A 25,772-nucleotide genomic window follows, 5' to 3' on the forward strand; every position below is an offset into this window, starting at 1 on the left:
ACAGTTTTCTTTTAGTTTTGTTAAGCGACAATATTAGTTTGCGAAACATAGCTTCAAAAAAATGCAAAAAGCTATTTCGAAAATAAAAACGCTTAAAATGCTTTATTCAGATACATCTGTAAACAAAACAAAATGTTCATTAGAGATTAGCAACTTACTAGAAACACAGTTTTCACACGTAAATACCTTCAAATCTTAATAATAGTATTATAAATGTGCTGTATACTGTCGAGGAAGTAATTCATATGAATTTATGGCACAACAAAGACGTTTAATTGAAGATGTAAATAGCTGTATATCAGCTAACATTTGTATATTAGCCAAAAACAATGCATAGGCAACATCACTAATTCTTGAACAAAGTTATATATAGTGAGTTTATGTAAGGAGGAATGTTGAGGTTTAATTACAGTTTAACACAACATGTTCGTAGCAAATGATCATGCATCTCCAATTATCTAATCTAATTTTACCCCCTAACACTACAAAGTCAAATTTTCACAATTAACGAGATTTCAGAATTTGTTTTAACCTTTGCCAAACTATCATGGCAGTCCTTGGAACTTTCAAGCTGGCATTAGCACTCGACATCTTTCAATGATTGGAAATAAGATTTCCTTTTTGACAAATACAGTCAATATTAACTCCTCGCCCCGATATTCTAAATCCCTTTTCGACTTCTGGAACTATTGCGATGTGTCTTCATTGTCAACTAGAACTATTTAGCGTCTGCAAAAACTGCAAGTGCTACAAGAACTTGAAATAATATATAAGTTCAGCTTTATACGATCTGGCTATTTAAAAAAAACCTCCTTCCCAAAACATTTATGTCCTCAAGAAAAAACAAGCAAAGTTTCCCATGTCAAACCCTTTAAAGTGCGGTTAGTCTTCTGTATGTCTTGTTTCGTTAACTTCATCTGCCAATACGCATAATTTGCATCGAGATTTGTGACCCATGGACTACAAGATTAAGTACATCACCAATCATCCACCAACGAAGAGGGGACATTTCATTCTCAATAACATAAAAATATGGCTCTGTAATTGTTTGAAGCTCATAAGCCACATATACTCCAGCCATTGCGAAATAGAGAATCACCTATAATGACTGCATCCATTGATGAATTGACATTGACTCATCAACCATGACATTGAGGAATTTATCATGACTCATAAGCCATGTTGACATTAGCCATAAAGGAATTGACCATGACTCCTCAGCCATATTGACTAAAGCAATGGACTATAGGAATCGACTTTATTCATAATCCATATTGCCATTGAGGTCATTGAGGAATTTATCATGTCCGAAAAGCCATTTTTACTGTTGCCATTGAGAAATTGACCATGAAACAAAAAAAAACGTGTTGACTGTAGCTATTCAGGAGTCGGCAATGACTCATTAGCCTTGTGGGAATGCCCTCACTGCGGAATTGACCCTTAATCATGAGGAATATTGACTGTAGGCATTTAGGAAATAACCATGACTCAAAAGACATATATGTTTTTGCATTAAAGCTATTGGCCATGACTCATAAGTAATGTCGAGTCTATAAATTAAGTAATTTGCCATGACTCATGAGTCATGTTGATTATAGTCATTGAGAAATTGACCATGACACATCAGCCATTTCGATTGAAAAACTCGGATAAAATTGTTCTTGCCTTGGTAGAATTAATTAACGGTAATGGAAATGATACAAAAACCTTGAATAAATATATATGGTTCAAATAATGATATTCTAAGAAAGGTCTTACAACAGACAGTTTACTCAATTGAGCTTTGGTGTTGCCAACATTTTCTGACATCTAATACAAGAAAACAGGTTTCCTAAAATAATATTGGTCTTTAAATCATACGATCATTTTTGATTACCAAGGTTAGCTATAGTATGTGCATCTTGACTTTTGTTTTATTTTCATACAGATATATACAGCAGTAGATGCACACTTTCTACGCTGAACGCAATGATGTTATATTTATTCATCTTGAGTCTGGCTCACCATGTAAGTAGTTTGATATTCTATTCACCTGCATAAACTCTTGCACATTGCTAACGATCAAATCATTAGCTCCGAAGACCAATGGCTGCTAAAGGTCTTTAAATGGTTGCTGGAGTAGTATTGTACAGATCTGTACTGAAATGCGGTTGATTTTATAGCATCTATGTTGCCTGAATGTTTTTAATGTTGAACGTGAGAACTTTTTCAATCATTTTCACCTTGTTGATTTATAAATCAGATATTGGAAACGTTTGCAATGTTTTAAAATGTAAAATCTTCTAACAACTAGTGTATTTCCTCTACAGAAGTATGTCCTTTCATAAGTCCATTTAGTTTCGATTTGTTTTTCATTTTCAGGGAGTTCACACTCAAGGATTATTCAAAGAAATTGACTCAATCTGTATTGGTAGATGTTTTGCTCAGAAAGATTGGGAGTTTAACGGAGAATGCCCACAAAGCTTCTGTGACCGCCAATGCGCTGACCAGCGTCTCGCCCTTCGAGTTGGTTACCCCGTTGGAACCGAATACCACTGTGCACTCAACTTCCGTAACCGCACCGAGTACAGGCAAACTTGGGCTGTGGTACATAATTGCTCAAAAGGTTTGTACTCCACTTTGAAAACCCGCACAAACTTTCAATTACATATTTCGATTGTAGGTCATACCAAAGAAGTAGTTTATTAGACGAACTGAAAAACAACAACATAGCCATTCTTCACATTTACATATTTTGCTTATTTTGCGTATAGGACAGGGGGCACATATGGGAGTTAATTGAAACCATAATGTTGACACACCTGGTGAGATGGCATTTTATAAGAATTTCTAATATCTTGAGCTTTCCCATCCTACTAAATTCAACAATCTACCCTGCTCCATAGATTGAATTTAGAGAACAGAATTGTTTAAATTTCCTTGATATATCTGCTGTCCCCTATTAGCCAAGGCATTAATAGGTGTTTTAATTCAATACCGATATGGTTTATTGTATGTATGAAGGACAAATCGTAGCGGCATCACGGATTCAGCTACAATTGCGCAAAACAATCTTAACCTTAGTCATTAAATCTTCATAATGAGAAGATAAATCATAATCAATAAATCATAAAACATGATGAGGTAAACTGTATCTGTGAAATATGAACAAAGTGTTATAAAAATGGTCAACTAGTTGAAAGCCTTTGTGAACAAAGTAACTTGATTATCCTTCACTTAACAAGCACATATTTGTCTAGTAGTCTGGACAGACATTTTGTTTTGCTATGGATGTCCTTTTCGTCAGTCTACTGTCTTTCCCACTTTTGTCATGCAGATGCTCAAGAAGCGTTTAGAGGGATGTTATAGTATATCGTATATTACTACGTGGAGACCTTGTACAATATGAATTCGTGTCAACATATATTTCAGCTCAATGTCATGGCCATCCTAATTTTACATAAACCACGTATTGCTTCATACTAAGGGAACAAGTGTCCAAAATCATTTGTAGCTTGTCTGTTTTTAAAATAGCTGGCTGTTTTTATAGAAAAAGAATATTGCTATAACTTAGATATTGTTCGCGTTGGCAGCGGCTTCATCATTGGCGGTGCTAAAGTGTTTACACTATTTGAATGAAACTTGGTACTCATGATGAGCCTTTTCACACATATAAAGCCAGGCTCGTGAATCTGACTTTAATGGTTATTGATTTATACCTCTTGAATCCATTGACATTATACACGTCTCAAATTTGTTGTTTTGATAGGGGAGCAGCCGTACATCAGTTTTTTCAATAACGCCATGGAATTACCATCAAACAATGGGATCATAGTGTGTGACAAGTGTAACGACAGTTGGTACTACAACAGCGAAGAAAGTACTCCTTCAAACACATACCATACCTGTACATCAGTGAAAAGGAATCGATGCACTCATGAAAACCATAAACTCAGTTGTGGAATTCCATGGGAGGACAGAAAAGAGTCTGATGGATTTTGTAGATGTGATTATGAACATGGCTATGCCCCTAATGGTCGAGATGTTCCCTCGTGCTTTTACTCAAAGGAAGAGTGTTCTATAAAGACTTGTCCATCAGGAAACGAGTTGGTATCAAGTAAGTGTAGTTACTAAAATAAAAGTGGCGACAATTATTTTCAAATGCACTTAATTTTGATGCTCTAAAGATGTGTTTCCGTTGGGTAAATATATTACAGTTGCCTTTTAATAATCTTTTCCATATTCTGTCTTTATAACAATTCTAATAATAAAATGGTGGTAAACTCTAGTTCTTGCACACCAGACAAGGAGTTCCAATGAAAAATCCCAATCATGGCACCCAATTACTGTGTAGTTTATTGACAGTAATGTATGTCAGTTTTATAGAGTGCGATCAAATATTTGTATTTCTTCACAAACTTTTATAAAAAATGAAAATAAATCATTTTTATGTTGATTTAAGAGGAGCTACTTTTTAAAAGACGTCGACATTGAACTAAAACTAGTACACGTTATGACGTCAGTAAATAATGTCGCACACACCTTTAGATGAAATATATAAACATGCATTTTTCTATGTCATTGTCTTCACAAAAGTATAAATTGAGGTGTGCAAGAAACAATATCTGTGAAGCGTTTCCGGTCGGGATGAAAAGAAAACTGAACGGAGAGCACGTGCGTTAAACGGTAACAAGTATTGCCAAGTTAACGGGAACACACGTATTTTTGTATCCAGATCGGAAGCACATGATCTGTATTAATAATACCAAAGTTCGAAATTTGTTACACGGCAAATACAAAGAATCTTCTTTCACTGTTAATGTAAGAACTGGTTTTATCCATAGAACTTGATTTGTATCATAACCATAACACTTAAAAATATTGTTATAGTTATCAATTTAAATATGAATAGTGTTATTGATATTCACAGATTACAGTTGTGTTCCGGTCTGTCCACAAGGGTATAACCGTGACAAGACCTCAAGACAATGCTTGCCAAATATAAGGTATGTGTATTACAGGGATGGTGTAATTACTATGGTAGTTTATCCTTAAGTTGATTTGGCATAACCTTGATACATGTAATGTAATGTTCTAAACAATAACTTTTATTTATGTGGATGATAAGTTGATGATTTCTTTTATATTGAATGTCGTGATATTGTAGTTATAATGTATTGCCCTTCTGTTTCATTCCATTTGTGCCACCTACAAGACTGAACGTGACTGTTCAAACCCAAAGCAAGTCAACCCGTGGTTTTCAACTAGTTACACCAATAGGTAGGTACAAATGCTGGTCAATTAATTATACCCTTATAAATCTGCATATTTTCGACGAAAATATCTCCCTCAGGTATTCAATTGTGTTATGGATGCTAATAGGGTCGAGAGCAATGATGTGTAAGCTTCATCAAGTGTCCACCTTTTACCGATGAGATCGTGGGTTTAAGCCCAACCAGGAGAAGAAGTCATTGGCCTCTCAAAAATAACACAAGGGGCCAGTTTTCCGAACAATCTCAAGATCTTAGAGATTTAAATACAGTTATTATATATTGAAAATGGATCTTTCGTATGTTTTCATTTGAAACAAACCTTGTTTGTTAAATTTCTTTATAAGGTCATTAAATATTCGGGATTAAAATAATTTTCTCATGTACTCTATTTATTTTAGATCAACAAACAACGCCTGCACCCTCACAATCTTTCGTAGATTCACTATTCTTCGAAGTCACAGTCGCAACCGCAGTGTTCCTTATTTTCATCGTAATATGTAAGAACACATAAGCCATTATCAATAGAATGATTAAAGTGGAAGTGTCATTTTCTTCTAGATTTGAATTATCCTTTTTTCATTTACATGAACTGAATTCCAATGCCAGAATCTGCTTTGATTATGAATCATATATGATATTTTAACCAATCAAATTGCAGATCATTACCAATCAAATTGCTTGCTTTATATCCATACAAAACGCATTTAATTGTCCTATAATGTGTGTGTGTGTGTGTGTGTGTGTGTGTGTGCATCTCCACGGCGTATACATGGTCAGGTTTTGGGTAATAATGTCACTCTCGATACCGGTAGTCGAGAAGAACATGCACTTTAATACACTTTGACGCATTGCTTTTTAATAGTTGACGAATGAACATGGTTGTAGTTGAAGAAGAACCGAGAAAGGGCTTTGTCAAAGCTAAGTCGTTGCTTCAATGTTCTTGTACAGAAAGCATTCTTTTGAGCCATATTAAGTTGGAACCTAAAGTCGCAGTTTTTACGCTCTAACAGAGAAATTTCTGCTATATTGTATAGAATAAGTAAGTTAAAGGAAGTAAGTGAGCCTTCCTCTTCGTATATACCGAGAAAGCTCGGTTAACTGGTATTGCAAAAAGAGTGTTCCAATATGCAAAGCGTGTTAACTAAACAAGATAAGTCAAAGGCCTAGTTTAACCTTTCATAAGTGACCCCAAACTTAGTTTAATACACAACTTCGGTGTATTGGTCGTAATCTTTATTGCCTTCTTCTATCTATCAGATCTCAGATCTTAGTGCCATGCGGTGCAGAATTTTATTTCAGAAACGGACAAAACATCTTATCAAATAATTTTATTGTGTTGACAATTTCAAATATTATTTAAATTATTATTACAATGCTAAACGATATCCGAGAAAGTTTTGTTTTTTGTTGCTTTACAAAGAACATTTTCATAGCAGTAGATTTGGGTGATTTGGAAATTGCGTAATTTATTGTAAATACAAAATCAAGGCAAAAAAACACACAAGGGAATTAGTTTAACAAAACTTCTTCAATGATTGTTTTGTGATTATTTACTTGAAGCACAATGCAATTCGATTGTATTCAATCAAATGGTTAAGAAACCAAATGAAATTATATATATATATATATCTTCTTTTCGTGAGTTCTGCCATAAACGGTTTTAGTCTACATCCACTCGGTACACAAACATTTAACACCAGTTTTACACTTAAATTTTCAATTACTTTACATATTGCTTTTATTTAATACTTATTATTGCAGGCATGGTCTTATTCATTGGAAGGATCATAACAGGTACGTCAAATGAAAATCTGCACAAGTAGCATTAATCATGTTATGCAATTAAAGCCATAATATATTAACTGTGACAAGTTAGAAAATTCTTCTGCGTGCTGATAAAACGACATTAAAATTTAAAGTAAGAAAAATAATATTAAAGGGAATATATATATATATATATATATATATATATATATATATATATATATATATGAATATCTCAAAATCTCGTTATCATTAATGTTTAATGAGGCGGCGGCATAGGTGCAAAATGAAGACTTTTCCGGAATATAAGCCAATAAATTTACGTTATGTGTTTTTTAATATTTATTAACAAAACCCCTGTATGATGTCAAGGTTAATCGAGCTAAGAATAAGAATAATATAAAATTGTAAGATGCGACTTCATTGGAAGAATAGTTTTCTACTTCTCTTCATTTATAGTCATGAAAACGAGATTTTGAAAGTCAATATTCCTGGTACTAAAGTACTTTAAATGAAAACAAGTACAGGAGTTGCCGACAATGCCTTATGGCATCTTTAGTTGCTTTAGTTTTCTTGATAGAATAAACATTTGGATTTAATTGTCGGAACAAATATTGTCATCAACACGGATAATGTTGTTAAAACTGTAGTAAAAAGTAATATATAAGTAAAGTGCTTTCTTAACCACACCAAACAAATTGTTCGCCATATACGGGCATGAGTTGGACGTAGAGTGCGTCTACTGTTTATTCGTTTAAAGGATATTTCCTTTTATTGCCGGTATGATGGCCCTGATTGATTTTGGTTCAGCTAATGAGAACAGCTTGAACATTGCTTATAATTGTATGGCACGTGCGGGCCGGTAATTGTACATGTTTGGGCGGGGTCTGATCTCCCTTTCCCAAGGTTGTTCAAATCGTGTCCAATGCGTCCTAGTTTTTAAATACATATATAGTAAAAACTTACAAGATCTTATTCTCTAAAATCAAAAGACTCAGACTCTTTACATCTGATATAAATACCCTGATGTATGAATGAATTGTTCTATGCTTTTGGCAGAATTGTAAATTGTATGTTCCTTCATTTAAAACAATAATTTGGGATATAGCTTTTATATTTTTTGAAAACGCCAAGGTTTCATACTTCAAAAGCATGCCAAAGGTGGTCGCAAGATTGCTTTTGTTGTAAGAGTCTTATAACAAACGGTGCTAGTGTTACACTGAAAGTCCATCTGAATGCATGGCATATATCTATTCCATAGTAAGCTTTATGTTCACATATCTATCTGACCTCTCCCATGTCAATGTCAAGCTCATTTCAGTCATTTCAAGGTCATGGTAATTTCAAGGTCAAGATATGAAAAATAACGTAAAGGATGTTTTTTCCTGTATACTTTTTTCCATTTTAATTTTAATTTACGTTTAGTTTGTGTTTAAAAGCGTTGACAAAGTTGTAAATTATATGTTCCCTCATTTAAAACAATAGTTTAGGATATATTTTTTTTTTATATTTTTCAAAACTGCCAACGCCAAGAATCATACCGTTACAGTGTGCCAGTTTAAGGTGATCGCAAAATTGCTATTGCTGAACGAGTCTTATGGCAAGTTGTGCTAGTGTTACAGTCAATTAATATGTATATCTTAATTCATGGCATGTATCAATTTTATACTGTGCTTCATGTTAACATACCTATCTGCTTGCTTCAAGGTAAAGGTCAGTTCAAGGTCAATTACACTGAAACACAAACAGGTGAGAATGTTTTTTTTTCGTCTTTTTACTTTTTAAATTATGTTAATTTAATTGTGTTTGCAGAAAAGTAATTGATAATTTCCTCTGTTTTGATCTCTGATCAGTTACTTTGAAGTTAAATGTTTTAAAGATGTTATGGAGACAACAAGCAGTCGTCCTAGTACATGTTACCCAAGGCGGTTAAACATTTATCCATATGAATAGATGATAACTATTTTATAATGTATTTGATATTGAAATACTAAGTTAAGCTTTTCAAAATCAAAGTCAACATCATTTGAAAGTTCAATATGTAAATATGTTCAATATTATGTCAGTGTACAGTCAAGCATACCAATAGGTAAAATCTCAATCTATAATTAAGTCGAGATAAGCTGCGTTAAGACATTAAATTAATCAAGTGAGGCATATAATTGAAGAGTTGATACGAAAGAACGTTTTCTGACCGCCTTTATCACGTCTCGTTCGATGTAGCATGCATCGACTCCTACGCGGTCTCGAAGGACACGTGATAACAAACCAAACTCGAGGTGAACTTTACATATAACACTATCAATGATATCATGTAGCAACTGTACGCAACCCAACAATTACATATACTCGCACGCTAACCCGTCAGCCAGTCAAATTGCAGGAATTCCATTCGGAACTCCTCGGCTAATTTTGTCGATAAAAATGGCCGAGGAGTTCCGAACACAGGAATTTAAGTTAAGATACTTCCGGTTTGAGTTTACCCACAGGACAACTTGTGGCGGAACGGGTAGGTTCAGAACACAGAACAAAACGGAAAACACTTTAATGTTCATAAGTATATACAATAGAGTATGCGAAGGGTGTGGTGCGGCTGGGGTTCATACTTTTTTTGTGTTGGAGGGGTGTTTAACATATACATTTGTTTGGCTCTGAATGATCTGTATGGCTGTCAAGAAGTAGTAAATTTAGCACTAAGTAGGCTTTATTAGAGTTGCACATACGTTTGCTTTGAAAAAGCTTATTTGTTGTCAACATATGATTTATTTGGCACTCAGAGGGCTTCATTAGAGCAGCACATGGGTTCGTTTTGCTCTGAATGAGCTTTGTGGTTGCCAACATTTGCTTCGTTTGGCATTGAGATAACTTGACCCTAGCGTTGGTCCTGTACCACTAACTTAACTTTCGACTACTGGACTGGTTTCTGTAGTTCCTCTCATAGAAATATTGATCTGAGCTGCGTGATATATTTTGAGTGTGTTTTTGCTTTGATGTGATTCATGGTTGCCAAATTATTTACTTCTTCATTGTAGTCACAATTGAAATATAGAGATATGGATTGAATAATAAAAGTATAAAATTGGACTTACAGGGCGCTATATTGGTTTTGGCACAACACATCTGGACAGTTTTCTAGAGACCTAAATTTTAGTAAAAAATATGTTATTGGGCACTTGATTTGCTTTATATTGCCCCTTTATCGTATGTTGATCGTATGTTTGACATTCAACGGAGTGAGAAAAGGTTTATTGGACACAAGGTTGACTTAAAAGGTGCCGAGCTGTGGTGAACGTCTGGCAATTCAGGTTTAGTTGTAGCCAATCTGTGTTTTTTAAACTTTGGTTTGACTTTGTAGAGTCATCTGGCGTTTATTTGAAAATAAGTTGGTGCAGCAACAATAGAGATACAGGGTTGGCCTGGCGCTTGAAAAAGGCACACATTGTGAACGCATATGGTTTCTAGGCAATCAGCGGCCTTCTAAACACTGGACAAAAATGTTTAGGGTTGTTTAAACTAGAAATTAAACGTATACAGATGGTAAACACTTGATATACTTAAAAGTGACACTTCCAGCTGGAATAATATAGAAATAATGACAGCTCTGTTTAAAGAAAGGTTGATGGCGGCAATATTGGATTGTGGTTACCATATAGGACAAAATTAAGGTGGGTTCTGAGCTTTTTTAACGTTAACATACATATTTGTCACCAGGCAAAGTTTCATGATTTCAACCCAAAGTGCTCAATATGATAAATATTTGTTACGATAGGACTGGACTATATATGACGACCAGTGTAACTTCGTCATATTTATTCATACGCTGTTATTTATTCAGTGTTGTGCCCCCACCCCCTTGGAGGAAGCGGGAATATATTGCTTTGCACATGTCGATTCGAATAACAAGAGTACGCTTCAGTAGGAGTAGAGTAGGCCTCAGATCCTTAAACTTGATAGGGAGGTTGGTCATAAGTATGACCCGATAGGTCAAAGGTCGTAAAGACCTTGGATATTCCTATTGATAACTAGAGTTTGCTTGGTCCTATGGTCCTTGACTTTTTGTCTCAGGATGGTCAAGGAACGGCAGATGACTCTAATTTTGAGGTCAGTCCGGTTTGTTGTCAAAGGTAATTGTCGCGGTGACATTGGATACATAAGACTATGAAACATTAAAATTATTGTTGATCATATACTCTAACAAGCTCAAACAGCCAAATACATCTCAAATAAATTTAAAGTTACTAATGCCATAATTATTACTAGACAAATTGACCACAGCCATCATCATCTTTCAAACTATGTTTTTATAAAAATGACTTGCGATACTTTTTGTAGATGACAAACACGTATCTATGTACATATGTGTTTTGAATTTGTATATCCCCACTTCGGCATAGTTAAATATGTTGTGTTTTTTTTTATTCCAAGCTCTTGATGTTTAATAACTACATATTCTGTTTAACTTACTTGCCACATTTATGATCGATATTTTTTTCTAAACTGTCTTTCACTTATTTTTTCTTTCACTATAATACGCAAATCCAAAATTTCTTTAAGATCGGATATTGATTGCCTCTTTTAAAGCTATACACTAAAAGTGTTCAATCATTCAGGACAAGGACAAAAAACAAACTTTGGAGGGGTTGAGGTTAATATTGATATTCCACTGGTGGACAGGACGCCTGATGCAACTCCTGAAAAAGACAGGAGCCGAAATCAACAGGTTGGTTTAAATAGTGTTTTAACATGATTTGCTAAACATGAATTGCGCTTATATAATAATTGATTTATTTTATAATAGTGCATGTTTGATAAATGTCTGTTACTGCATGCTGTTTCGTAATGACTTTCCTTGTTACAATAGCAACAACAACTATAGATCACCATAGCATACCTGGGCTTTAATGAATAGTGTCACATAAAGGGTATCTGATTGTCATAGCCTTTGTGAAGTTTTCGTCGGTGGTGGCTACAACGTTCAAAAACGGTATTTTTGACCATTGCTCAAAAACGGTTCAATACATTCAAATGTAATTCGGTACAAATGTTGCCAGATATACATACATGTATACTAAGGCCAAAAAGTACAACTTACCATTAACACTTAGTTAATCATATTTGATCCTTGGTATCTTTCAGAGTAAGGCTTCAGGTTCAGCCGAATACGGCGTTTGTCCAGTTTATGAAGACGACCAGCCATTAATATCGACACATCATTCATCCAAACAGGCGAGCTCAGTTCAACAGCCCATTCAGGAATATATCTATACAAAAAATTTTCTAGACCGTTTAGAAAAACAAGGTATGGGATTTCTAAACATCTATTCACTTGTGGATGCAGATAGGTACAGGTTAACTAGCAGGTCGCAAGATAATTGTAAACATTAAAAATAATGTCACTATTAGAAAAAAATATTTGATTTTACTAAACACATCTATGTTTATTGCAAAAACTAATTAAACATAAAAAATATCCACTGAATAATCGAAAAATATTGGTGAGTCATTTACCTTGAGTATCAATAACAATATGTACATGTTTATGTATATGTATTTGTATATACTTTTGTATACATCTGAAGAAATATACTTTTGTGATGTGATCCATGTGTCCCAAACATACCGCTTTTGATGTTAATCAAATTAAAGAAATATAAATTAGTTACAGAACTTTTGCTTGGTACAGATGGCTGTGTGAACCTGAACTGTGCAGGAACTTTTAAAATTGTGCCATACAAACAAACAATATAACTTATATCCCTCCTTTCGAGGCACAAGGTCCAACCCGCTTGTCCACACAACGTTAACAACTTTGCGTCCGTTTATGCTGTTACGTGGATCTGAAGAAATGAAGTGTTGTTTTAAGGTTGGGACCAGGTTTGTTCAACCCATCACACGACCCAGTCTTGTACTTTATAGAAACCCAACACAGATCATCCTTAAAAGAGCGTTTTATTGGGAAAAATCGCTAGTTAACAAATCACGTATAGCCATGTTTAATTAAACACGAAAAACAAGCGAGTCGCGATTGGTTTCTGTTCGGCAGAAACGGACAAATTATTGTGAGATATGGTACTGATAGAGGAAGGGTACAATAGATATAGAAACGAAGATGCGAAAGACCTTGACCAATCTGGTGTCAATGCGGTGCTTCAACAGTGGTTTCCAGTCTACTTCATTGATCAACGGATTATAGCTTGAGGTCCTTTATACACCCTTTTATAACCCAGCTGGTTCAAGGTCTATTCTGGTCTTTATGCTTAAGTTGCAAGTTGGGATGTCGCATTCAATCATTGGCCTTGGGAACATCTTGCTAGGTTCCATACCTTTGTTTGCTTTTGCGGCATTCTTCTACAAATGCGTGTTCTCTGGGCATTCACGGATCAGTCACGGATGCCAGAAGCTACTACCACTGAAGTGAGAGATGTTCCTTCCACCTGGTCTCGGACCAGTGCAATAATGACCGAATGAAACAATAGTTGTTGAGCTCGGCTGCTAGCCAATTGAAATAAGATTAAAACAAATACAATAGCAATTTACACACAAATTATTATGATAGTTCATTATACGTTTCAAAATGTTTGATCGCAGGTTAAAGAATTACTACAAGCGAAAGTATAGCTTAATATAATTTATGCCATCTGCTCTTATTGGAACATTCAAGATTGACGAGTAAACTGTGAAGAAATATGTGTTTAAATGTGTTCACTTTATAATACGTTAAAAGGGTTTTGTTTTTCACTTTTAAGGCAACACAAATCAACATTTTGTTCTTCGGAAAAAAATAATTACTCGATTTCTTCATTTTTCTCAAAACCCGAAGCGAGGGATGAGCGAAAAAATTTTTTTCCTATAATCCTTCAATATTAAGAAGGAAGATTATTCAATATACTTGCCCATTTGAAGACAATCTGGAACTAAATCTGTATATGTTCCAATACGTTATATTTTCTCATCCGTTTTGAATAAGCACAAATAAGGATAAACCTATTTAAGTATGATGATAATTCATAAAATAAATACTAACTTTGCTTTAAGAAACAGTTGGAAACAACTTATTATATTCCTTGTTTACTTAACATTTGTCACTGTATTGAAACATTTACTAGGATTGATTTTGGATAGTTGAAAAATGAAAGGTGAGCATGAATTTTACACAGGCAGCGTAACAATTGAAAGAGATCATATAATAATAATAATAATAATAATTTTAATGTCATAATTTTATTTTGTTTTGTATATCACTGTAAATCAAATGCAATTATTCATTCAAGATTATGCTGGAAAGGAAAGAAACAAAACTATATCAAAGTAGGCTTACCTATTTTTTGGTCTGTCAAAACCAGTGTTCCTTTCTATACTATTGCTCTATCGCTTTTTGTGACCAGATATTTGTTCGATATTGTCGTTTTTGTCATTATTTGGTCAAAAATAACTTTGAAACATGATTTCAGGACAAACCTTAGACATATAGAGGTAAGATGTCTTCTACATCATCGACATCATCAGGTCAAATTCTAGTCATGAGTATCATGAGTTGAATCAGATAATAGCCTATTGAGCAAAATTCTCTAAGATGTAAAAAACTTGGACAAGCGTCGATTTGTGCTTTTAACATTATGAAAATATTTGACAATCAAATGATACACATTTGTTTGGAGAGCTGTTGCCTTTGAAACCAATTTTTTTCATTTCAAATACAAAACAATATTTCACCTCAGTTTGTGAATAACAAAACATCTTAATCGGAAACCATTTTGTTTAAATTCCCGGACAACAATGTTAAACCGGTCCATATAAGGTATAGCACAACACATCGGTTACTTCCCTTTACAATACACTATATAAATGCGTAGGAAAATAATGACTGATTTTATTGCAGCTTTCAAAAAAGCTAATTTACCACAAACAATCCGGTTCTCGTTGAAAAATAGGTAAGGTCGTAGAATATATCTTTACTTTTTCAAACGAATGGGTACGTTAAATTCGTTAAATGAGAAGTCAAAACAACAACATCAAGTTATGTTTGAGGAGTTTTGTGCTGTTTTTCCATGTTTCTTGTTTGTGGTGTTTTTGTTTTTGTGTTCTATGTGTTTGGAGTTTACCTGTGCCATTAAACAGGGTTTATGTTTAAAATTTTGGCTACTGAGCTTGTTTCTGAAGTTTTTCATATAAATAATGTGACTCAAAAATTGGTGTAAATGTAATTTCTTAGATTTTATTTTTAACATCAAATATTCGAAGCCTGAATTTTAAAACAATTTTTTTCACAAACCTATTCAAATTCGTTTTGCAATGAAATGTCAATGATACACACATTGGTGGAGTTGGCATGATGAAGTATTTCTTCTTGGCCTTATCATGATTGAGTTATTTATGAAATTGCTTGCGTGCTTTCATGCTTACAAACAGCAGGGGTACATGCAACATACGACCAATCCTTAAATATAACCCTATGTATTTTTACCGATATTCTTACTTTACTTTAATCAATTAAACATTTGTTTTGCAGAGACGTCGTTCGGAATGAAACATATCAAAGCAAATTCATCATCGCATAAAGATACGGTATATAAACATATCTTATTTATTACATTCAGATAAACATTAGCAAATATTATAAATATCCATGTAAGAATATCCGCGGGTGTGTCAGTCACTTTACATTAACGTTAAGTTTATACCGAAAGCGAGTTTTTCTTAACATAAGTAAAATTTAGTTGCATAGCCCCCCTTGTGATAATTTAAGATGAAATTGGATATGACCTGAATTTCTGAACAACGTTTATTATGTTCTTTGTTTAACAACCAGATGCAAATTATCTGAAGTGTGTTTGTTGTGTACTTTACACTGGTATACGTAAAATGTAATGTAAATGAAAACATGTGTGTTAAAATAACGTGCGAAGAATTAACAAGCATATTTCAATACAAGCACGCTACTTATTGTATTGTTATTTTGCCACTATTGTACAACAATTATAACATCCACTATCCGGGCTATTATAATTATTTATAAGCGCGATGCGCGAGCTTTGTATAATTTCAAACACGAAAGTAGTGATTGCTGTTCATTAATAAACGAATACAAAGAAAAACTTACGAATATGGTACGTGACTGACTTAAGGTATCCGTTTAGCAATTGCATCTATGCAAAAATATTGCGACAATAATATATTTAAACAGCCTGACACTTTAATTTAAGAAAAGTACATCCACATTTAAAATGAATGTAGCTCTCCATTAAAACACATGTCATAAAACCAACAACAACCTATGACTGAAAATCATAACGTCTATATAGATATTATTAAGAATGTTGTGAGTGCATTTAGAAATATTTCGTAATATCTTACAAAATATACTGGAAAGGCTTTTTCCACAATGTAGCTATTTATTTTCTTATTTTGAATATGTTTAAATCACTTTTGGAAATAAAACACCACTTTAGCCTGTGTTAGGGGGCGTTGACAGTTTTATTTTTCAATTTAGTCAATGAATGTTTCGCTGAAACCGAAAATGCTATTTCAATCGTTTGGATAAAGTTTGTCTCTTCGAAAGATCTTCATTTCCGAATGTATTTTCTATGAACATGTTAAATTATAAGAGCAATTCCATTATGAGAGATGTGTTATTTCCAGCCTGACGTTATAATAGATGACGAAAACAAAGACGGTTTGCCCAACAGTAAGCAATTCAAACCATCGATTGAAACAGTGGCAAAAGATATAAATATTTGCAGCATGACATACATTGATGAAGATAGCCAGAACGTTCAATTTGAATGCCTGCAACGTAAAGGTGCACGACACAATGACGCATCCACATATCCCGTGAAAGCAATGTTATCCGAAGAAAGATATGAATATGCAGGTGAATAGTAGAAATATTAAGTATATCTAGTAGTATCGAAATTAAAAGAAATATTTCACATTACCAATACATTTGACTACTAACATCTCGTTTTGACAATATGGTCCGTAGGAAATGCCCAGTAGTCTAAAGTTGGGGGTAAAAACCAATCTACGAGCACTCAACATCACACTTTAAACTACACATGTTTACGTTATTGTCTAAGTAGTGTAATGATGGCTAAGTAAATATTAGGATACTATGAAGAAAAAAGGAACAATTTTACACAAAGCGGGAAGCTAATGTCTTAAGATAAGTTCATTGTAAATATTTAGCAGGTCCCTAAAATTTCAATTGTATTACATAGGCCACAAAAGGAGTTTCTCGATGACTTATTTGTAGATTTTGGTGACGTTTAGGGAACATCTGGTGTAAGAAGTGCATTACAGAAACTTTCGACATTATGCTATAGAGAAAATACACCTTTCTCATGTGTAAACATATCAGGGCGCCATTAAGGTGCATACATGCCTTTGTGCTTTGCATTTGAACATAAGCTCACGCAATCTTGCATCTATTATAGAAATATCGTTCGCGCAACTATTACCCAATATCTGATTTGGGCTTGTGAGTTGTGCAATTGAATATGTGTATAAACTGTCCTACCAAGTTTGATTATGTTAGGGAGATTTTTTAACCATTCCTCTTGACGGGTGATACTAACCCACTCGTTTACACGAGATAGTGTTTAATTAAAAAAAAATCATTTGCAGAAAACTTTATCAATACATGTAATGAAAGATAATGATTCTAAAATTTAGTAGTAAAACAATAAAAAAACAACAAGGAAAACAAGCCGAAAAAACTGGTTCGGCACAATGAAACAAATAAATACTGAAAAGAAAATTATGAACGCTATTAAATTAAATGATACAACTTGAAAATGTTCTTCACGCGTTCTTACACAGTTATCACTAAAACGTTCTTTCCGATTTGATAAGAAAATATTTACTTAAATCCATTGAATTATATGCTTATTCCAGAGACAGGGTTGCTGCATTACTATACATCGGAATCCAAGCATTGGAATAGATTCGTGGATGATTGTATAGACATAAAGGAAATCTGGGTTCAGTACTATGAACTTTTGGAAATGTGTAAAATTAAAATTGATATCAAGATGCAAACTGAAGAGTGTCAGTTGCTTGATGCAGCTGCAGAGGGTACAGGAAACATTAATTTTGCTTTCTATGATTTTAAAATGAGAGATGTTTTTCCAAGCGCACTTTTGAACCACACCCTTAGACCTGCTGTTCACAGCACACATCAAGATATTTCCAAATCTGTGGAACCTTTTATTATCATTTGTTATCAGCAAGACATACAAGCTGTAAGCGATGTAATTAAACGAAAAAGATCTACAAAGTACTGCCTTTTAGTCATCGACGAAGACGTAGACGGCGTCGATAGTGGTGTCTGCGTTCTTCCTGAAACAAATAATTCGAAATGCGTTGTAGAACGCTGTGATACATCGGCGTATAACATTGAAGCTGCAATTGAAAAGTTATTAACCAGATGGATCTACACAATTCTTACCATGAAAGTTGTAGCTTTTGTCTACCTTTCATTGGATGGAAAAGACGGTAAGCAATGACAAAACATTCTTCGATGTCAAGGTATTGCTTTCTGTCAGATATATATTATATGATTGTCCATTTCCCTCATTTGTCAGTCTGAATTTTAGATAGAATAATGAAACTACAAGAATAATAATTATATATTAACACCCATTTTCTAGAAACGGTACCAATTTGTAAGAATGTCATATTGTTGTTCTTTGGCTTAGGCGACTATCAAATTCGTCATAATAAGACGAAACCAAGACTCCGCACATTGCTATGAATTAGAACCAAATAATATTGGGTACATTATCTTAGATATAATAAAAGCTGGTAGGGCTATGGTATAGATCTTACGGTAATATTGTTTAGTTTGATGGGCCAATTTAGGGAGGCCTTATCATTAATCTTTCCCGGATTGGTCGTTTTGCAGATCAGAAACAACTGGACGAAAAACAATTTCATCTACAAAGAAGGACAGAAGTATGTGAACGATCCAAAAACGGTAAGATATCAAGCTTTGCCTTCCGTGCAAAAGAAATGAACACAAACATTAGTGCGACTTCATATCTTGAGGTAATGCGTTTCATATTACAATAATCTTAAAATAGCCGTATTTTTCTGTCGAACGAATTGAGCTCAATATTTGCTTTTAAACATTTAAATATGTAGCGATGTGATTACAGTAAAATTCAAAATACTTTATGTGCAAACAAAACTCAAAAAGAGGTTCAGCACGATGAGACTTCCGTGATCCGTTAGTTTAAAAATTATATGTTTTACAATGATTGTTATGCTAACTTAAATACTAAGTCACTCTCGTAGGCACGATGTTGCGCGAGGGTGTGGTCTTGTGTTGTTTTGGAAACCGGAGTACTCGGAGAAAACCCACTATACCCGTTACATTATCACTTTAAGCAATTAGAATGTACATGCAATTTGATGTTGAAACAAAATCTGACAATGCTTTTTTACCGCAATCACTTTGTTATTGTTGCTGGACTGCGAATTTATCATTAATTGATGATAAATACGTAGATGACGACATTCACCACTTTTTTATTTAAATGATAATTAGCAAATATGATTATAAATAAATGAATTATAGCATTATCAATCTTGGTCTTCAGAAGAAAAAAAAATATTTTCGGATAATAAATATAAAAAGCAAACACTTGTTGTTACGTTTACAGACTCAAAGCCTTTTCTCAACAACGAAAGTGTGCGGCAGTTCCTAAGTGAACTAATAGAAGAAAGTAGAGCTTTGTACGACAGAGCTGATTTACCTGAAGGCGACACACCACCATTCCCACCAGCCTCGAAGAAAATCAGCCATCAGGTTTATATGCAAAGCATTTACATATTGAAAAGCTATTTTCATTAATTACCTTTTTATATGAGAAAGATGATCAATAAAACCACCATTGGAACATACGGTCAATCACATGGGCAATGACATCAAAATTAATAAGGGATGCAAACGAATGGCAAAATTGATATTCGAATATTCGGTAAGTCTTTCGAACGAATATTCGAATATTTGATTCCCAAAATACATCTTTTAAAAGTTGTAGTAAACTTTTATAATATTCTCTAAAGTAATAGCCTGGCATTTTAGCTCTACTTTGTCGTAACACTTACGCGTGGCGGACCCTGAATTTCACCAAATGAGCCTCTGAAACTCTTCATTTCGCAAAGACAAAACGTAATACTTTATGAACAAAGAAAAATAAACAAAAACTTTTAATTAATATTCTTTTGCCTTCATATTTGTGAACCTATATGGATTTCTGGTCAATTGGCGATATGCGCCCACGGAGAGTCTCCGTAGGACGAGCAGACTCGTTCTGGGATTGACCTCTACTATATAAACTACGGAAAAACTAAACCAACTTGGGAACTAGTTTATTTCAGAAATTCTTAATTGGTAGAAGTAATTTACCTAAAATAATTGGATTTTTTCTGTCACTTGTCGTTTTGTGTCACTCCCCGTGTTTTTACAATAAGCCAGTTATTGTAAAAACACTGGGACTTTTTATAGTACCCGACGATATGTCCCTAAATGACACATGACGCGTGTTTAGTGTATTGTCATCAGATTCACACCTCTGGCATTATGGGCCAGTCGTTGTTAAAACAAGATAAACGAATCTTAAACACAACAACATAGTTGTTATAATTATTATTATAATTATTCAACAAAAAAAACATCGAATATTCGAATACCGATTTTGACATTCGAATACCTAACGTTTGATCGAATATTCGTTTGCATCCTTAAAATTAATACAATATTAACGTTCCTGTTTATTTATTAAAGCATTATATTAACAGAAAATACGAACACGATAAATGGAAAACAAATTTAGATACCTTCTTTTTTATAACGGAATATAACAAAAATGTATTTAAAAAAGGAAAGGGAATAATTTATTATTTTAGTGCAAGAAATGATTCAACTTGGCTATAACCTTCATTCGCTTGAAGTTTTCTTGACGGTCGCTCAAGTTCGAGCAAACGAGTTTCGGAAAAAATATAATATTAATACTTCATAGAACGTTTAGTATTCCCGTTCGTTTTTCATTGTTTTGTTATTGATAATAAAAAAGAAAGAAAACACTCAAAACGTTAAATACCATATATACTACTTTATTGATAGTGGTTAGAGTATTCGTCTTTCATAAGATCGCATTAACCAATTTAACGATCGGACAATGAAAAAAGACTGCACATAGTTTTCAAATTTGAATAATTAAGTTCTTCCTCAATTTAGCGCATTAAATTCAAAATCTGTATTTATTCGACGAAACTACAATGAAATTGAACACCTTCGTTCAGTATTTTATATACTACATGTATTTGTTTCATATTTAAATAATTCTATTTAAGGCTCGCGAAGATTTGAACAAAATACAAGGGCTACTTGCCTACGGGGAAAGATTTGGAACTTTGAATTTTTTTCTAAGCAATGATTCGGAAACCAAAAAAAAAGTTGAGGAAGCGGTTCACGATGTCTTACAGAAATGGAATATCAACAAAGTTGTTTTTCGATATGGGTCTACTTTTATCGAACCATATATGAAACCAGGAGATAAAGTTTTTGAAAAGCCATTTGGGTCACTGGCATGCTTTGCGAGGGAGGCAGGCGGACGTGTGTATGCTCTTTTTTCAAAACACGTTGCAGTATTTAACAAGGATAAGCTTTTCATAGATGGCGAAGATGTGGGCAAACTACTTCCTACTGATAAACACACTCTAGACATAGCAGCGGCACAAATTCACGAGTCCTATGAGAAGAAATGCCGTTTCATGTTTCAGACGGAGCAAGGACACGAGAAAACGTCAACGCTGTATGACTGTAGCAAAGACAGCAATAGTCTATCTGGAAAGCGCGTTCATTTACACGGTGCCATGACCTCACCTGGATTAGGAAAGGTTTCAATTGAAAATTTGTATGTTTTAGGTGATAATTATGTTGGGGTATTTTTTGAGGATAGGAAGTCAAGTACAGGTACGAAACAACCATTTTGTGTCTGTGGCGATAGTGGGGCTATGGTGATGACTTACTGTAGAAAAAACGATGAACTCAAAGTGATAGGAATGATAATTGGCGAACAGGTAAAAAATAAAATTAAAACTTGTGCTCGTCCAATGTTCCCAGATGGAAAACCCGAAGCTTGTTTAGTTACACATAAATCCTATGTCGGATTTAAAATGACGGATGGTCTGAAGGAACTAGAGGAACGTCATCGAATTCGTCTTTCTTTATGTTGCGACCATGAGCTTGAGGTGGACAGCGGCATTTCAAACCCCTCTAATTCAGCTGCTTCAACAACAAACAATTCCCCGTTCAGCACTATGTAATGGCTTAGACAGAAATAATGACTTACATTAGGAGAAAAGTAGTGCTACTTCAACATTGATTTTTAGTATAACCTAGTATAGTATAATCAACAGATGACGGTAATACTTACGATTATCAATCAAAGTTTATTGAATATTTTCAATATAGAATTCATTTGTGTATGTTCTAGAATGTTCTAGAATACATTTTCAAGGCTGTACTTAATAATAATTCGTCATTCTGAAAATAAATTAGGCTTCAATTATAGCAAATTACTACTGTAGTTTATTTCAAAGGTTAGATAAATTCAGGTAACTTTTCAACGATGATCAAACATGGTTCCGTGCGTATAGCACTACAGTAATAATAGGAAACACATTTATACCTGTAAGCTGTGCGATTTTTAAAACACATTCACAAAGCAAGACATTGTCCGAACACATTGGGTGAGGCAATTCTTTTCAGTTCAAACAAGAAATGTCAACCTTTTACGAATAACTTTGATGGGGTGTTAAATATAATGCTTTTTATGTAATAAAAGAGTTAATTAATTCGGTTTAAAGGTTTTTTAAAACAAGAACAACAACAATAACCACATCATACTTGTTATTTTAAAACGGACCAACAGACGGAAACAGATGTCACTTTTTGTAAGATTAATTACCAGTGTCGTGATTGTATGGTGGTAGAAAAACTGGCGTTGCGTTTAACTCGCGTCAATGGAATAGGCGCATTGCCATCTCCTAGGTGCCATAGAGGACATGCCTATCCACAATATCGTATCAGACAACATATTCTTTAAACTCATGAATTCGTAACATTTTATCCAAAATCCTTCCCAGACACGACTACGAAACCTAAAACCGTCTGTGTTTGGTACTCAATGTATTAAGGTAGACAGAGTACCTTCTGCTAGTTGTCATAGAGGTCAAGACCACCCTCACTACCATGGTAATCCCTGTTAATGCTAAACAATGACTTGCAAATTGTAACCCGAGTCAAGTACGTATTTGCGGCTGCATTTGCTATTCACTGGAAAGTACTGCTAACAATGTGTATTAGATGATAAATAAACCACCCACTCCTTTATGATCATTAAATATCACATATTACATGCTCTCAAGTCCGGTTTTCGTCAGAATCACTCATGTCAAACAACTCTTGAACGATTAGTTGGTTCTTGGTGAAAAATGTTGATTCTGGTAAGGTTGTTGTAACTGACCTTTGTAAAGCTTTCGATTTGGTATATCACGATATTCTTTTACATAAATTGAGACTATATTATTACTCTGGTGTCAGCTTTATGTTTATAACTTCACATTTAATAATGAGTCGACAATGCGTAAAAGTAGGAGATAATCTACATTTCAATTTGTTAAAAGTGGTGTGTCACAAGACTCCACTATAGAACCTTTTCACTTTGTGATCTACTTCAATCATAAACCCTTCACTCAATAATTCCTGTATTGACGGATTAAGGATAATTCCACTTTGCTCACATCGGGTTATAGAGAAACAGATATAAAAAACAACAACTGCAGAGCAAATAAGATTCAGTAGCTTCTTGGTGCTTTAAGAATGACATATTAATTCATTCAGGAAAATCAAAATGCACGTTGATGTTGATTAACAAAGGTTACAAATCAAAACCCATCTCCCTAACATTGCTATTAAATAATACGACCTGAACAAGTTACAAGCCATACAGTTATTGGAGTTATTTATTATTTAATTGGAAAGAGCAAGTATTTAATGTTTGTAGGAAACTGAATTCTAAAATAGCACTTCTAAAACGAATTAATTACCTCTTGAGCTATGACAGGCAAAAACTATTTCGCAATGCGTATATGTTATCTACAATGGTCTATTGATGTTATATATGGAGCAGATGTATAAATTCACACCCATGTAAAATACATATTATTCAGAATGAAGCTGCAAAAATTATTTTACGAAAACCAGTTAAAACGTCATCAAGTTCAAGGATTTAGGCTGGTTATCGTTTGATAATAGATGTACATTATTGTCTACAAGTTTTTGCATGGTCTCATGCCAGTATACTAAATTGAAGTAATTTCATTTACTAATAACACAAAGTACTCATTGCGGTCTTCCACCCATAATGATACTTAATGCTAAAGACTAACTATGGTATGAAGTCATTTACTCATTTTGCTAAATCTGTATGGAATTCTATACCGCTTTTTATTCGAGAATCATCATCCTTATTTGTATTCAAATCACAGTTAAAAAAACACCTTACGACAAAACAATGACGTATTTTGATAAGTGTTACCTTATACGTTTTTACTTTATTCAGACTTGTTGGGATAAGAGTGAGGTTTGTGCACGTAAACTGGTTTAAACCCCTAGTAAATTTACATTTTAATGACCGTTCCAAGGCGGTACCTAACAATCCTTGATACACATAACTAGGTTTTTATAAAATATATATATATGCATTGTGTTTTTTGTGGAGTTTTGTGCTGTTGTTTTATTTTTCGTGTTTGTGATTCTTTGTTTTTGTGTTCTATGTCTTTGGCGTTAACCCTGTGCCATTAAACGGGCTTATTTTTAAACTTTTGGATACTGCGTTTGTTTTTCACATAAATATTAGGTAAATGATTGTCTGTAAATTGTTTGTTTAAATCCGTTTTTTTTTTGTCTTTTGTAATTTTGAACATTGTTTATGTTTGAATGACGTCTTATTTGTTATTTTTTGAATGAGAAAATACTCCTACGTTTGTATAATCCATTGATGACCACATTGTAAACAAAATACTTATGTAACTTAATGTGTTACCTTCATGAAATAAAGTTATTATTATTATTATTATTATTATTATTATTATTATTATTATTATTATGATTATTATTATTATTATTATTATTACTACTACTACTACTACTACTACTACTACTACTACTACTACTACTACTACTTCTACCACCACCAACACCACCACCACCACCAATTGAAGCCTCTAAAAGTTTGCCCCGAAACCTGAGTTTCGGTTGTGTGGGTACTTATCACAGAGAAATAAGCGAAATGCCATCTACCAGTTTTCAAAGATAAAACAGCATTCTTATGTCCTATATAGGGTATCGCCCTTTGGAAAACTGATAACCTCGGAAGACAGAATCACTATGGAACAGGTACGATACACGAATTCCGACGACATAGTATAAAACACAGGATTTTACCCTTGGAAAAATTGATAACAGAGCTATATATCAGACTAGATCATCAAAAGATAAGGAGCCCAATGTCCGTCTATTTCTGGTACTAAGTCGGTTAGGTACCGCATAGCGAACGTCGTACCTGACATCAACAGTGCCAACGAATATAGGTAATTACCCTTGAGCTCTTCAAATTCACCTAGAACAAGACAATTACCAACTCCTCTTATTCAATTGTAAAAAAGCGCAACATCGGCTGTTTC

At 33.9% G+C, this 25,772-nt stretch overlaps 1 protein-coding gene across 6 annotated transcripts in view; it reads left to right on the plus strand.

Annotated features, from left to right (window-relative positions):
* Positions 1-25,159, plus strand: part of LOC128246836 (uncharacterized) — a 32,456-nt gene extending 7,297 nt beyond the window's left edge. For 2 of the 6 annotated variants that reach the window (XM_052965305.1, XM_052965306.1), the window contains exons 2-17: positions 1,928-2,007; positions 2,362-2,605; positions 3,749-4,096; positions 4,910-4,985; positions 5,195-5,259; positions 5,651-5,749; positions 7,014-7,046; positions 8,724-8,765; positions 11,627-11,736; positions 12,153-12,315; positions 15,526-15,581; positions 16,656-16,887; positions 17,910-18,509; positions 18,919-18,990; positions 19,679-19,824; positions 21,375-25,159. In XM_052965305.1, the coding sequence (XP_052821265.1) occupies positions 1,969-2,007; positions 2,362-2,605; positions 3,749-4,096; positions 4,910-4,985; positions 5,195-5,259; positions 5,651-5,749; positions 7,014-7,046; positions 8,724-8,765; positions 11,627-11,736; positions 12,153-12,315; positions 15,526-15,581; positions 16,656-16,887; positions 17,910-18,509; positions 18,919-18,990; positions 19,679-19,824; positions 21,375-22,349 (3,300 nt within the window). In that variant the 5' untranslated portion in view covers positions 1,928-1,968 and the 3' untranslated portion in view covers positions 22,350-25,159. The other 4 variants (XM_052965308.1, XM_052965307.1, XM_052965310.1 and 1 more) reach the window with 4 other exon arrangements.
* Positions 25,160-25,772: the final 613 nt, after the last annotated feature.

Source organism: Mya arenaria, chromosome 9 (genome assembly GCF_026914265.1).
Source record: "Mya arenaria isolate MELC-2E11 chromosome 9, ASM2691426v1".
NCBI classification, from domain to species: Eukaryota; Metazoa; Mollusca; class Bivalvia; order Myida; family Myidae; genus Mya; species Mya arenaria.